Source organism: Natator depressus, chromosome 1, assembly GCF_965152275.1.
Source record: "Natator depressus isolate rNatDep1 chromosome 1, rNatDep2.hap1, whole genome shotgun sequence".
NCBI classification, from domain to species: Eukaryota; Metazoa; Chordata; order Testudines; family Cheloniidae; genus Natator; species Natator depressus.
Genome location: NC_134234.1, coordinates 208,157,803 through 208,172,338, shown reverse-complemented (window position 1 = coordinate 208,172,338; position 14,536 = coordinate 208,157,803). Strand labels below are relative to the sequence as shown.

Sequence of the window (14,536 nt, the reverse complement as noted above, 5' to 3'; positions counted from 1 at the left end):
ATCCCCTTACTCCCAGCTCCTTTGAAATGAACACAAGAAAGTCAGTTTCTGGAAGGGTTTTTTGTTTGGTTGCTTTTCTTTTTTAAGAGCTTCATATATATATTTATATATATAAATTATTAGAATGCATGTTGGGGGCTGGGAATGTGGGGGACTTTGGGTATTTTTCCATAGCTTTTTTTAATGTTTTAAGTAAATATATATATGGGGACAGATCGAGATATACAACTGTGAGATCAGACACACATACACACACGGATTGGAGAGTCACAAATCGCAAAACCGCCACGTCTAATGGGATGTGCATGAGTTAAAATACATCAATTGGAATGGGTGAAGGGAAAGGGGCAGCCACCATCTTTAAAACAGTCCCAGGATATCCTGTGTCTCTTGACCACATCAACCCTCCCAAGTGGGCTGGGAGGGAGAGGGGCAATTACCATCTCAAAAACAGTCCCATGGTGCTTTGCACCTTCTGGCAATGTTTGTTCCCTCAAGGTGAGAGAAAATACAGCCACCTTCTTGAAAACAGTCCCGTGGTGCTTTGCACCTCATGACCAGGCCCAGTCCCTCAAGAGTTGTGTGGGAAAGTCACACTGTCCATTCTGAAGAGTTCCAATGGTGCTTGCATCTCTTTGCCACATTCACTCTTGAAAGGGTTTGGAGTGTGGGAAGCAGCACTGCCCATTTTTTGAAAAGTCCCATGATGCCTTGCACTTCTAAGCCATATCTTACATCAAACAGGGTGGGATGGGGCCAGTTGGAAAAGCAATTCCATCAGGGTTTGAGTGGTTGCCTCTTGGCCATGTTTGCTCACTCAAAAAAGCAGAAGGGGCTGCCACCCTGTAGAGAAAAGTTTCAAGATGCTTTCCACCATTTTTTTTTTAAATTGAACACAATCACTTTTAAAAGAGAAGATGGAGCAGCAGCCATTTTGAATCCCCATGATTCTTTGTACCACCAGCTCTTTGCCACACCAACTTTGTCTCTTTCAGTACCTCTTTCAAAGTCCAGCCAGTGCTCCAAGCTTTTTGTTGGTGTTTTACTCCCTACCCTGCTTCTCTCCCCTCCCACACTTTGCTCCCAGGGTGGCTATCTTGTTTTCTCCACCCCTTCTTGTCTTGCACGGTGCTGAGTAGGATCAGGATATATCACTCTACAGCTTCCCCTCCCCCAGGATTTTGTTGGTTGGTTGCTCCCCTGGAAAGGGAGACATGATGATGTCATTGTGAGGGTTGTGGTCCGTTTAAAGGGGTTTGTCACTTTCTTTCTTCAGGTGACTGGGCGAGGCAAGGCAATAGCAGAATGAAGGGAAAAGATGGAGAAAGAGAAAGAGGATTTAATATTGTGAATTGTATTTATTCATTTATTCAAGTCAATTTAGTCCCTGATAAAATTGCTGGCTCAGCAACTGAATCCTTGGTAAACCCCCAGAGCAGTACAACCCAGTCACTTCTGAACACACACATACTGCTCCCCTGCAATGTGCTCTCCCTGTCCCGGAGACAGCCCCTCACAGAGGAGAGGGGGAATCCAGCTCTGTGGCCCTTTCAGTCCTCTGACAACAAGGAGATCAGTTAGTAGTGCCAATTGTGCTGCCAGCTTTTGTGAAGCAGGCATTTGCTCCTCCTAAGAACAGGGCTGAGACCTCACATACTCATTTAGCATGAGGGCCTGGAAAGCCAACAGATATGAATGACTTTCAATCGCTACCAACCTGGGACCATAGTGGAACTGTTGCACCCTAGAAGTGAAAGACTCCATATTCCAGTCCCCCCAAACCTGGGATCTGATTGGAATTGGTACCTTGAGGTAGGGGAACTCCTATCCCATTCCCTTATCCCATTAGTTTCCCCATCCTGGGGCCAGATTTGAACCAGTGCCCCACAGGCAACAGGTTTTATATCCCACTCCCCCGAGCAGTGGGTTCTACACACCTGTAATAATCCTCCTGTGTAGGGAGTGGCACTCCATGCAGAGGGTGATGGGCGTGAAGCCATTGCTGCTGCTCCAGAGCCAGACGCTGCAGCTCTGCTGACTGTGCATGCATGGCCTGGAGCTGATGAGCTGCAGACATGGGAGCAGAGAGAGATCCTGGCAGGTCCCTGTAGGGGGCAGCTACAACCAAAGAAAAGCAAGAAAAAGAACACATCATGTCATATTATCAGTCCCATCATCATCCACTCCTCCCTGACTCAGTCATGCCCCACTAGTAGAGCTCCACCAATGCTGCTCAATCCAGACCTATTGCACCCCCCAGTCCAGTAGTCCAACCCTGGGTTCTCCTCTCACAGCTCTGCCAGTGCCTTTCAATCCTGACCTGTCAGCACCCTGATTTTCCAGTCCTGATGTGACAGCATCACACAGCTATTAATGCACCTCAGTCTCTCACTGTTATCCCAGTTCTGTTCCTTCTAGCTGTGTTGATGCCCTTCAGTCCTGCCCCACAGCTCCCTCCAGTGTTCTTACCGAAAAGTTGGTGGCGCAGCACCTCATTCTCATGTAGAGGGTGAGGAAGGAGTGGGTTGGGGATGGTACCAGCTGGGTATGGGATCCGAGTGAGATGCGACCCCGAGGCCAATGGGTCAATAAGGGGGTGAACAGAGGCTGAGGCTGGGGAGAGAAGATATCCATAGGTATTCTGGGCTACGGAAGTAGTGGAAGAAAGTGAGAAACAAAGGGGGAAGGAGAGAGAGACACACAGCCAGGCTGTTCTGTACTAGGAGCAGAACCAGGTCAAGGTCACCTGATACAGCTAATCACTTTTAGTCCCATTTGTTTCTGTATTTGTTCCCTGTATCCACACTAGCTCACAGAAAACTGTTCTGCAAGGCCACATGCAACACCCTCCTCTGCAACCATCACTGGAGTTTGGCATTTGGGCACTTCCAGTACCCTCCAGTTCCAGGCACAGCCCTCTGGAGCAGATATGCAGCATAGGTGTGAAGCCACATATTGCATGCACAACATAAAGCCCAAATGCTGCATGGGCTACATTTAAAAAATGTCCATTCATTTTGGGTGCCTCTGTTTTTGGATGCCCAACATGCAGGCACTCCAGCTTGCAAGTACTTTGTACTCATCAGCATCTTACTATTTAGTATGGTAGCTGCCTCTTCTGGATGCACATATCATTATATGGTGTTAGATGCTGGAATGCTGGTCGGAGGTGCAGAAGTAAAAGGAGAATAATGGACATTGATTTGCTCCTGTTATCATTTTGATTGGTTCTAACTGCTTTGAATGGGGCCGTCTGTGGATCTGTGCTGGGGCACAGATCTACACAAACCATCCAGATGCCAAAGCATATGGTCACCAGGTTCCCAACAGATTGGTATGGCTGGCACTGCTGCTTTTGAGTGCTCAAGGGGATATGACACTTCCTCTCTTTGGTACAATTATTTTCTAGTATTGGGTAGGTGGGGTTTGTTTTCTTGAGCTTGTCATTGCTGAACTTCTCCTTTTCCTTTTCTCCTTTAGGATGCTGAGATATAAATGCCCAGGACCCAACTTTGATGGGAGGACATTCCTCTAGGTCTCTCTGTGTAGCCCAGCCATCAAACTTCCCCTGCAAAGTCATCTCCCAACTTAGGCAGTAGGAGACATCAGGAGGTGAGCAGAGAACTGGGATTTCTTTGGGCATAGGGGTGTGTCTGTGTCTATAGTTACTAGTGCCCTTGGTTTCACTTTTTCAGGTCAAGGAGTCTGGGAACTGCAGCCAAGACACTGCCCAAATCAGCACCCAGTAAGATAAGAGCAGCCATGTGGTGCTGTGTGTGCCCGCTAGCCTCTCTCTGTTGTGCTTGCATTTTCAGGGGCTGAAACACATTGGTCCAAAAGGATAAAGACTTAAAACTTTTAAAAAAATTGTACAGAGCGTTCTACACTATTAAACAGCAACATTTTAAAAAATGAAATAAAATTGCATTTGGAATAGGTCTCTGTGCCTCTAATAAGATAGAGTTAGGGGTGCTGGGCTGAGCCAAGACTAGCCAAGGCTGCTTAGGCCTATCCTGAATGAGGTGGAGGAGCTAAGCAGAGCTGGGACTACTTGAGTACATGAGTCTAATGGATGGAGAGCTTCCCATCTGATCCCACCAGTGCTCAGGGCTGTCATTGAGCTGGGCATAAGCATTGAGGGACAGCACTGAGAGGGCCAAGACAGCCCGTTAAGTGCGCTGCCTGCGCCTTCCTTCTACACTAGCGCTGAGCCTGTGCAGGCTGAGCCGATTCTAAGACTTGCTCAAAAGCTAAAACCAGAGCTGGAAGCCCCTACATTTTCTGGCATACACAAGAGAACCAGTACGAAAATGAGCCAATGAGACAATCTACAGGGGGAAAGAGAGCACTGGAAGCTGGGGATCCCACCCTGAGCCCTTGCACTCCCCTCACCTGCATGAATGGCGTCCTGCTGGTGCAGATGGAGATGGGAGTGGATGTGCGAGTGCTGGTGATGATGGGGCGTCACATTGAGCATCTGCAGTCGGGCCAGGGGGTCATTGCTCAGGGCAGCTACCCGCTCTGCATGTTGCCGCTCAGCCGCCAGTCGCTCGGCATATGACATATCAGGACGCAGGGCTGGGCCGGTGGCGAGTGCCAGCCGCTCCCGCTCCAGGTGGCCCAGCCCTGGGTGGAAGGGGAAAGCAGGGTGCAGGCCAGGGGCTGCTTGCAGAGCCAGCCCCCCATGGCGCGGGAAAGGATCCATGGCAGCAGCAGGCACAGCATGGAGCTGCTCCAACTCAGCTGGCTTGACTTCAAAACCAGGCTTGAGACGCTCCCGCAGGTCCCGGTCCCTCAGGTCTCGTTCCCGGGCCTCCCGTTCCCTCAGCTCCCGTTCCCGTGTGGCTGGATCACTGCTGTAGATGGCTGGCACATTATAGCCCAGCAGGCTGGGGTCAACAGCACCCAGCGGCACATAGAAGGGGTGATTGCGGTTGCTGGGGGACATGACATGGGGCCGGGCATACTCGCTGAGCGTGCGCAGAGCTGGAGTGTCGGGGCCTAGGTACGGCGGGACGGTAGCCACGGCACTGCCTTGCTCAAAGGATGGGCGGTGAGCAACAGGGCCGAGAGATGAGCACTCCACTGGCCGGCCCTCTTGAGCCATCTTCTGCAAGAGAGCAGAGAAGCTTGTCAGTGTTGGAGGCTAACAAGAGCCTCCCCCAGCAGGGGGCACTGTGATTCCCTAAACATCACCCCTTGCTCAGCCCCATTCTCCCCAGTGGGGTCACTGCAACACCTACCACACTTCTCTCCAACTCTCTCTCCTTTTCTCTCTCTCTCTCCTTCTCCCTCTCCCGCTCCCTCTCTCGCTCCTTCTCCTCCCGTGCCTTCTGTTCAGCCTCCCTGCGGACCTTCTCTACTAGATCCGCCCGTTTCTTGGCCAGTTTGGAGCCATCCAGGGGCACAAAGTAAAGGTCTGTACGGGAGCAGGAGTTGAAGCCACGATCTAGATGTTTGTTGAACCTGTGGAGAAGAACAGAGGCATAAGTGTCAGAGTGTGAGAGAGATGGAGGACTGGGGGAATAGTGGGGGCTGGCACAGCCTGGAAATGTATCGAGGAAGGTGGCGGGTGTGCAGGGATCTTGGAGCCAGTGAGGGCTGTGGAGAGTAGCTGTGCCCCACACACCTGATACACCCCTTGCCTTGCTGTGGTCCCCCCCCGCCCCCGCAGTCCCATCTGTGCAGGGTGACTACCCATCCCTTATTTTAAGGGACCATCCCTAGACTTCCTTATTTCATTAATTTGTAGTATGAGTAAGGACAGGCTGAATCAACCTTAGCAGAGCAGCTTCAAAGTAACTGTTGATTAGACCCTGTTTTCAATGTAGAATTCAGCCTGAAGAAACCTAATCTTTTAAGTAGGGCTGTAGATTAATCGCAGTTAACTCACACTATTATCTCAAAGAAATTAATTGTGATTAAAAAAATTAATGCAATTAATCACAGTTTTAATTGCACTGTTAAACAATAGAATACCAATTGAAATTTATTAAATATTTTGGATGTTTTTCTACATTTTCATATATATTGTATTCTGTGTTGTAATTGAAATCAAAGTGTACATTATTTTTTATTACAAATATTTGCACTGTAAAAATGATAAAAGAAACAGTATTTTTCAATTCACCTCATACAAGTACTATAGTACAATCTCTTTATTGTGAAAGTGCAACTTACAAATGTAGATTTTTTTGGTTACATCACTGCACTCTTTTGAGTACAAAACAGTGTAAAACTTCACAGCCTCCAAGTCCACTCATTGCTACTTCTTGTTCAGCCAACTGCTAAGACAAACAAGTGTGTTTACGTTTACAGGAGATATTGCTGCCCTCTTCTTATTTACAATGTCACCAGAAAGTGAGAACAGGCATTCGCATGACACGTTTGTAGCTGGCATTGCAAGATATTTACATGCTAGATATGCTAGACATCTGTATGCCCCTTCATGCTTCAGCCACCATTCCAGAGGACATGCTTCCATGGTGGTGACGCTTGTTAAAAAAATAATGCGTTAATTAAATTTGTGACTGAACTCCTTGGGGGAGAATTGTATGTCTCCTGTTCTGTTTTACCCACATTCTGACATATATTTCATGTAATAGTAGTCTCGGACGATGACCCTGCACATGTTCATTTTAAGAACACTTTCACTGCAGATTTCACAAAACACAAAGAAGGCACCAATGTGAGATGTCTAAAGATAGCTACAGCACTCGACCCAAGGTTTAAGAATCTGAAGTGCCTTCCAAAATCTGAGAGGGATGAGCATGCTATCAGAAGTCTTAAAAGAGCAACACGCCAATGCAGAAACTACAGAACCCAAACCACCAAAAAGAAAATCAACCTTCTGCTGGTGGCATCTGACTCAGATAATGAAAATGAACACGCGTCGGTCCGCACTGCTTTGGATTGTTATCAAGTAGAACCCATCATCAGCATGGAAGCATTTCTTCTGGAATGGTGGTTGAAGCATGAAGGGACATATGAATCTTTAGCACATCTGGCACGTAAATATCTTGCACCACTGGCTACAACAGTGCCATGAGAACGCCTGTTCTCACTTTCAGGTGACATTGTAAACAAGAAGCGGGCAGCATTATCTCCTCCAAAGGTAAACAAACTTGTTTGGCTGAGGTATTGGCTGAACAAGAAGCAGGAGTGAGTGGACTTGCAGGCTCTAAAATTTTACATTGTTTTATTTTTGAATGCAGGGGTTTTTTTGTACATAATTCTACATTTGCAAGTTCAACTTTCATGATAAAGAGATTGCACTACAGTACTTGTATTAGGTGAATTGAAAAACACTATTTCTTTTGTTTTTTACCATACAAATATTTGTAATAAAAATAAATATAAAGTGAGCATTGTACACTTTGTATTCTGTGTTGTAATTGAAATCAATATATTGAAAATGTAGAAAACATCCAAAAATAATTAAATAAATGGTGTTCTATTATTGTTTAACAGTGCGATTAATCGCATGATTAATCACGATTAATTTCTTTAATTGCTTGACAGCCCTACTTTTAAAATAAACTAACCACAAAGCTCAAAAAAATTTCTTTTTTGGTATTGTCTTAAGACTGCACTGAATTGCACACCTGAAATCAAAAATCTTGGATGTGGCTTCACGTTTGAGACTGTTGTTAAAACATACTAAACATTCAGAAGTTTCTCAACCCCAGACCTGTTTTTGTACTTGTAACACAGGTAAGGAAATGCGAGGAAGAATTTAGAAAACTTCTGGAAAGGGAAAGGTTCATTAATGACTAAGTAAATAGCAAATGCTTGCCACATATGGGCACTAGTATGTTATAGCAAAGAGGGTTCAGTGAATACTGTGTGCAGGGGAAAGGGTGGGACTTCGAAACACGGTAGCCAGCTCCTTCTTCCAGTTTCTAAAACTTATGGAATTTATTATGTCCATTTCTACCTCAAATGCAGCAGCGGAAAGAATATTTTTTTTGTGTAAAAAGACTTGCTAAATATTGATTCTGTTAAGGCTGAGCTTCAAATTAAAGTTTATTTCAATTGTACATGTAAAGAGTTTTATGAATTGATTTCAGAACAAAGATGTATTGAAATGTATGAAAACTGATAAGAAGCACCATTTTAAACAGCACACTGAAGCTTATGATATTTGTATTGTATACATGAGGACAGTAGAAACATACACTTGAGAGACAAATACATGATATGCTAAGGGAAATGGTGTTTCCTAAAATGTCCCTTAAAATAAAGTGTTGTCCCTTATTTTTCATATGGTTTTCACTTACTTGCATCCAGCACCCTACCTCTGTGGCTCAATCTCCTTTCCCAAACATACAGGGTGAGATTCTCATCCCCTCTCCCACCACTGTATGCCACTGTGGCAGCTTACAGGTACCATAAACCAAAAAGCCAGGGGAAAATTCCCGGGTAGAGGCACTGTGTAGGGCTGCAACTATCCCTCCCAACCCCCGTGCAAATTGCATTGCTCTAATTTATGCTGGGGGCTGCAGCGACCCAGCTCTTCCTGGATGCCCAGCAAAAAGGCCCACCCTCCGGATAGGTCACTCTCTTTGACTCCAGTGGGGGTTACTTGTTGCTGCAGGCCCTGGAAAACTGCCCTCCCTTCCTCCCTCCCCTTCTTTCTCTGTCTCCATGTTCCTCCTTCTGTCTTATTTTTCCCTCTCTGTCTCGCTCTTCCCTGCTCACCTGGCTGACTGGCTGGCATGACTTGGTACGTCCACCACTTTGGGGGCTGGTGAGGGACTCCGTGCCGGCGGCATTGGGCTCTCTGGGGGCTCGTACTCCTCTGACGGCTCTTGCTTGATCTGTGCAGCACTCAGTGGTAGCGGTGGTGGGGGGGGAGCAGGGGCTCCCATACCGCCAGGCAATGTGGGGGCAGTGGGAGCAGGTGAGGGGGCCTTGTAGCTGCCAGCTGCTGGGGAAGAGGTCATCCTGTACCCGGGGGGCGTGGCTGCACGGAATGATGAAGCAGAGGAAGAAGGGGGTGAGCCCGGCTTGTAGGGAGTTGGGGGCTGGAATGTGGGGGCAGGTGAGCCTGCCCGCTTCCCGTAGGGGGCCACAGTGGAGGGAGGAGCAGGGGGTGACACCGTCTTGTAGGGGGCTGAGGAGGAGGCCATGGTGGCTATGACGGTGGAAAGAGTGACAGAGGCAGAGGTGACTGGCGGGCCAGCTCCATGCGCAGGTGAGGGTGGAGGTGGTGGAGGGAAGGCATAGGCAGCGGGACTCTGCCCTTGGGGGTGAGCACAGACACCTGGGTATGTCCCCTGGGAAGAGGAGGAGGAGGAGGAAGAGGAGGCTGAAGGAGCCTGGCTGTATGTGGCCTGGCTGTGGGGTGGGTAGAGACGTAGCCCATAGGCAACATGCGAAGGGTGATGAGTGCCAGACTCCAAGGGGTGGGAGTAACCTCCAGGTGGCTGGGGAGGAGCTGCTGTGGCTGGGGAGACCCCCCCTCCAGTGCCATGGCCATGGTGGTGCTGCTGTGGTGGCTGTTGGGAGGGCTGGCCAGGGAAGGAGGCAGTGGGGTGGGAGCTAGTGTTGCCCAGGGGGCGGCCATAGGGTGGTGGTCCCTGGCTCCACACGGGCTGGGAGGGCAGGGAGGGCTGGGTGTACTTGGGGGGCTGGCTGGAGACGGAGAGGCCACTAGGTGGGGGGAAGGCGTGGGCATATGAGGCACTGTAGCTGGGCAGGGCCTGGGCAGGGGGAGGTGGAGGGTACTGAGCAGAGGAGCTGGGTGGAGGGGGGGCATAGGGGTAACGTGAGGGGGGTGGGGCAGGTGCCTTGTCCTGCCCCATCCCGTGGGGCGATGGGAGGTGCCCACTCAATGCCTGCCCCACCATCCCAGGTGAGTTGGAGTTGGTGGACACATTATTCAGTGGGCGCAGGGCTGGTGGGGGAGGCAGGTTGGCTGTGACATGGGGGAAGGAGGGGGCAGAAGCTGGGGGTGCTGCCAGGGAGTTGCCTGGGGGAGTCTTCTGAGGGGGCAGACCCCCTGCCACAGAGGCCAGGGAGATGGGTGTAGTGGGTGGTGGGTTGTGCTTGGCACCAAGAGTCTGTTCACGTCCTCCCGGCACTGGGAGCCCCCCCCCGCCAGTAGTGGCTTTGGGCCCCCCCTGGACCACATTGGCAGAGGGATAAAGAGGAGCATGTGCAGCAGAGGAAGAGGAAGAGGAGGCAGGTGCTGGTGGTGCCTGGGCCTGGAAAATTCTTGAAGCCTGAGTCTCAAGTTGAGAGTGGTAGCCACTTGCAGGGGCCTGAGGGTGGACCTCGCCTGCTAGGTTGAAAGCTGACTCCGGTGGACGGGCTAGGCTGTCAATTGGAGGGACGGGTGGGGGACTCTGGGGAAACAGTGAGGGATGACGGTAGGAGTGGGAAGGCCCTTGGGACAGCACAGAGGATGAGTCTGAGTCATTCTCCACGCTGCCTGGGCTGTAGACACTGGGCGAGGTGCTCCGATTATCCTGGTCAATGTCCCGTGGGTCACTGCTCATCTCATCATTGAAGCTGTGGCCATCAAGGCTGTCAACATCCGAGGGAGACTGGGGACATGGTAGCTCCTGAGATAGAGAGAGGAGGAGATATCAGACAGACCCCAGAGCATGAGCAAAAAAGTTAACCCTTTCTGAGCCCCAGAGATTCTCCTTTCTGAAGTTCTCAGCCCCTCGCTATAGGAGCTGAGAAGGAAGGTCACCCTTTTCTGACACCCCTCACATGTAGTCTCCAGTGACTCTCCTCTCTGGAGCTCTCTGAGGGCACCAAAGGAGGCTCTGAGATGCTCCTCCTATGTGCCTATGTGGTTCCTTCATATTACGTTTGTTGTGTAAAGAGCAAGAGACCCAACAGGGACTGAGGAGTTTCCTCCTCTGAGTCCTCATCTCAGGCTCTCTGCAGATCCAGGCAGACAACACTGCATAGTTACACTCGGGTCACGTTTAAAAGGTCATCTCTGTAAGCAGAAGGGCAAGAAACTTACTTCTCCAAAAAATGAAAGCAGAGATTCTGGAAAATGTGAATATGTTCTGCAGGCCACACTAATACATCATGCAGGCCAGATGTCTGATATCTCTGTTACACAGGAAGCATGGTCTTGTAGTTAAGGTATTAGACTGGGACTTGGGAGATCTGGAATAAATCCCTTGCTCTGCCACAGACTCCCTGTGTGACACTGGTCCAGTCACTTCACCTCTCTGCGGCTCGGTTTCCTATCTGTAAAATGGTATTAGTATTCTGTAGATTGCAGTTGTGTGTAGAGACCCCATTATGGATCAGGACCCGCAATGTGCTAGGTGCTCTACTCACATATAACAAGAAGATTCTGCTCCAAAGAGCTTAAAAATCCTGCACCTGTCTTGTCTATTTAGAGGTAAGCTCTTTGGAGCACAGCTTTTTCTTACTGCGTGTTTGTACAGTGCCTACAGCAATGGGCCCGATCTTGGTTGGGGCTTCTAGACACCACTGAAATGCAAACAATAATAAGGAGAGGGAAAGGACTTGGCAAAGATCATACAGTGAGTCGGGGAAAGAGCTGAGAATAGAAAGCAGGAGTCTTGATTCCCAGTCCCCTCTGCTCTAAACTGTTAGGCCCTAGAGCCCTCCCAGAGCCAGGAAGAGAATTCATGAGTTTTAATGCCAGTCCCCTCATATAACCACTTAACTAGAATCACTGTAGGGCAGTTCCAGACAGTCCAGACACACAATCAGTATCCCTGAATTGACAAAGCAGCAAGCTAGCTCATCACATCCAGGGCTGCGTGGAGGTCCTAGACTAGCTGGCTGAGGCAGACCTAAATCCAGCAAGTGATGATTTGTGGCCAGCACGGTCTCAACCCCCGAGGACGAGCTGGATGGAAGGCATGCTAGACCTGACAGGGATATCCAACCATCTCCTGCCCCAGAAAGGGAAGTGCTCGGACTGGGCCAAGCCCCTGAAATGTGGGAGGAAGCCTATTCATGGGTGAGGACTGTCTCCTCTTGCTTGGTAAAGCCTGTCAGCCCACAACCAACCAGGACTGGCCTTACCATGAGGCGAACTGAGGCGGCTGCCTCAGGTGCCAGACTGGAGGGGGAGAGTGGTGTGGGACTGCACCACTTGGACCCAGAGTGTAGAAAATTGTGTCTGCTGCTGGTGCATATGTATTCTCTCTGCTCTAGATGCACAGAGATGGTGGAGTGCTGTGCTGGAGGAACGAGGGCACAAGAGACATAACAGGCAGGCAGGAGAAAAGGTGAGAGGGAATAACAGAAAGCAGCAGGAGCTGCAGGGAGAGAGAGGAGAAGGAGCCTCTTATGTGCCTCTTTAGCACCCCCAGGAGCATGGACTGATTAACACCAGCTTCTCAGGGAGCTTCCTGTTTCCTGCTGCTTCCCTGAACCCACTTGAGGAGAACAGGCTGTCAACTGAAGTAGTAGGAGCCAGTTAGGCCCTTAAGACGCTGATATCTTCCCTCACTCAGGCCCTGCTACCAGCCTGCTTATTTGTCCCCTTCAGCTGAACGTTGAGAGCCACTATAGCTGGCACAGAACAGCTGTCATGAGTGAAAGAAGAAAACGCCCCTCTGGGGCAGCATTCAGAAGAAGAAAGAAAGCAAAGGGAAGCTTTTCTAGCTAAGCAGGGAGGAGCTCTCCTGAGATACATAGACATAAATGCCTGATCTTCCAGTTAGAGTGCAGGTGACCTGGCAGCTACTGCAGCATCCATATCTCCATCTCTCAAATGGATGTAACCATGCACATTCCTGAAGAAAAGTGTAGATCAGAGAAGAGTGTGGTGGAGGCACAAGAAACAGCTGCTGCTGAGTTTACTTCCTTAAGTCTAGATGATCCAGGACTGTGGACCCACTTGAGCAGTCGCCTGAGGGACTTCCTTGTACTGCATGAGCCACAGTAGGTAAAAAAATTCATGTTCCACAAAGACAATGAAAATAGAAGTTTCCATCCAACACATTACTGGCGTGAAATCCCCAATGGTGACAAAGTGGAGAGGCCATGGCTTATGTACTCAATGCTGCATACTGTTTTTGTTGCAAACTCTTCCAGTCTAATGTTCCAGCCACATTGGGTTCTACAGGAACAAAGGGCTGGAAAAATCTGGCTAGAAATCTGGCATGCCATGAGAAGGCAGCAAGTCACCAGAAAGCATTCCATAGGTGGAAAGAGCTTGAGATGAGACTAAGGTTAAAGGCCACTGTCATAAATATAAAGGGAAGGGTAACCACCTTTCTGTATACAGTGCTATAAAATCCCTCCTGGCCAGAGGCAAAACCTTTCACCTGTAAAGGGTTAAGAAGCTAAGATAACCTCGCTGGCACCTGACCCAAAATGACCAATGAGGGGACAAGATACTTTCAAATCTGGAGGGGGGGGAACAAAGGGTTTGTCTGTCTGTGTGATGCTTTTGCCGGGAACAGATCAGGAATGCAGCCTTACAACTCCTGTTAAGTTAGTAAGTAATCTCGCTAGAACATGTGTTAGATTTCCTTTTGTTTAATAGCTGGTAAAATACCCAAAACCTAGCACTCCATGGCACTTCAGATCAGCTGTATGTGCCAAACAATGGAAACTTCCTTAAAATTGTGGTGCTGATGGCTGAGTTTGATGCTGTACTCCAGGAGCATCTAAGAAGCGTCACCACCCAAGAAATGTACACACACCACTGCCTTGGAAAAACAATTCAAAATGAGATCATGCAGTGACCGGCAACAAAAGTCAAACAGAAGATTGTGGCAGATCTGAAGTCAGCAAGATATTACTCTGTTATTCTGGACTGCACACCTGACATCAGCCATACAGAACAAATGACTTTAAAGGTGCGTTTTGTAACAACAATAGAACCTAGTGAAAATGTCCCTGCAATGATGACTCCCGAGACCATTTTCTAGAATGTATTGACATTGATGGTACTACAGGAGCTGGTATGACAAATGTGCTTCTTAAAAAGCTGGAAGATATGAGAATTGCGATAGCTGACATGAGAGGTCAGGACTACGATAATGGTACGAACATGAGAGGAAAGAACAGAGGAGTGCAGACACGGATCAGAGAGTTAAACCCTGGAGCTTTTTTTGTCCCATGCAATTCTCATTCATTGAACTTGCTGGTCAGTGATGCAGCATCAGCTTCTAGTGAGGCTGCTGAATTTTTTAATGTAATTCAAAGCATCTATGTATTTTTCTCTGCATCAGCTCATAGATGGCAAATTTTGAAGCAACATCTGGGAACATCCTCTCTGACACTGAAACCACTGAGTAATGGGAAAGTCAAGTGGGGGCGATAAACCCTATGAAACACCAAATTGGGAAGACAGATGATGCCATAGTTGCCATTATGGAGGATAATGCTATGACAGGAACTGTTTGTGGGAGAACAGTGGCAGAGGGAAATGGAATCACCAGAAACATACATAACTGCAATTTTCTGTGTGGCTTAGTGTTGTGGCATGACATACTGTTTGAAATAAATATTGTAAGCAAGAGTCTCCAAGGTGTTGACCTTGATATATCTGGAGCAATGGAACAACTGGGCAAAG

At 48.7% G+C, this 14,536-nt stretch overlaps 1 protein-coding gene across 5 annotated transcripts in view; it reads right to left on the bottom strand.

Moving 5' to 3' along the window:
- Positions 1-104: 104 nt before the first annotated feature.
- ATN1 (atrophin 1) overlaps positions 105-14,536 on the bottom strand; it is a 61,222-nt gene continuing 46,790 nt past the window's right edge. For 4 of the 5 annotated variants that reach the window (XM_074934199.1, XM_074934192.1, XM_074934208.1 and 1 more), the window contains 6 exons: positions 8,701-10,568; positions 5,244-5,466; positions 4,393-5,110; positions 2,470-2,646; positions 1,938-2,118; positions 105-1,280 (listed from right to left, as the gene is read on the bottom strand). In XM_074934199.1, the coding sequence (XP_074790300.1) occupies positions 1,247-1,280; positions 1,938-2,118; positions 2,470-2,646; positions 4,393-5,110; positions 5,244-5,466; positions 8,701-10,568 (3,201 nt within the window). In that variant the 3' untranslated portion in view covers positions 105-1,246. The remainder of the gene's footprint in view (positions 1,281-1,937; positions 2,119-2,469; positions 2,647-4,392; positions 5,111-5,243; positions 5,467-8,700; positions 10,569-14,536) is intronic. The other variant, XM_074934217.1, reaches the window with a different exon arrangement.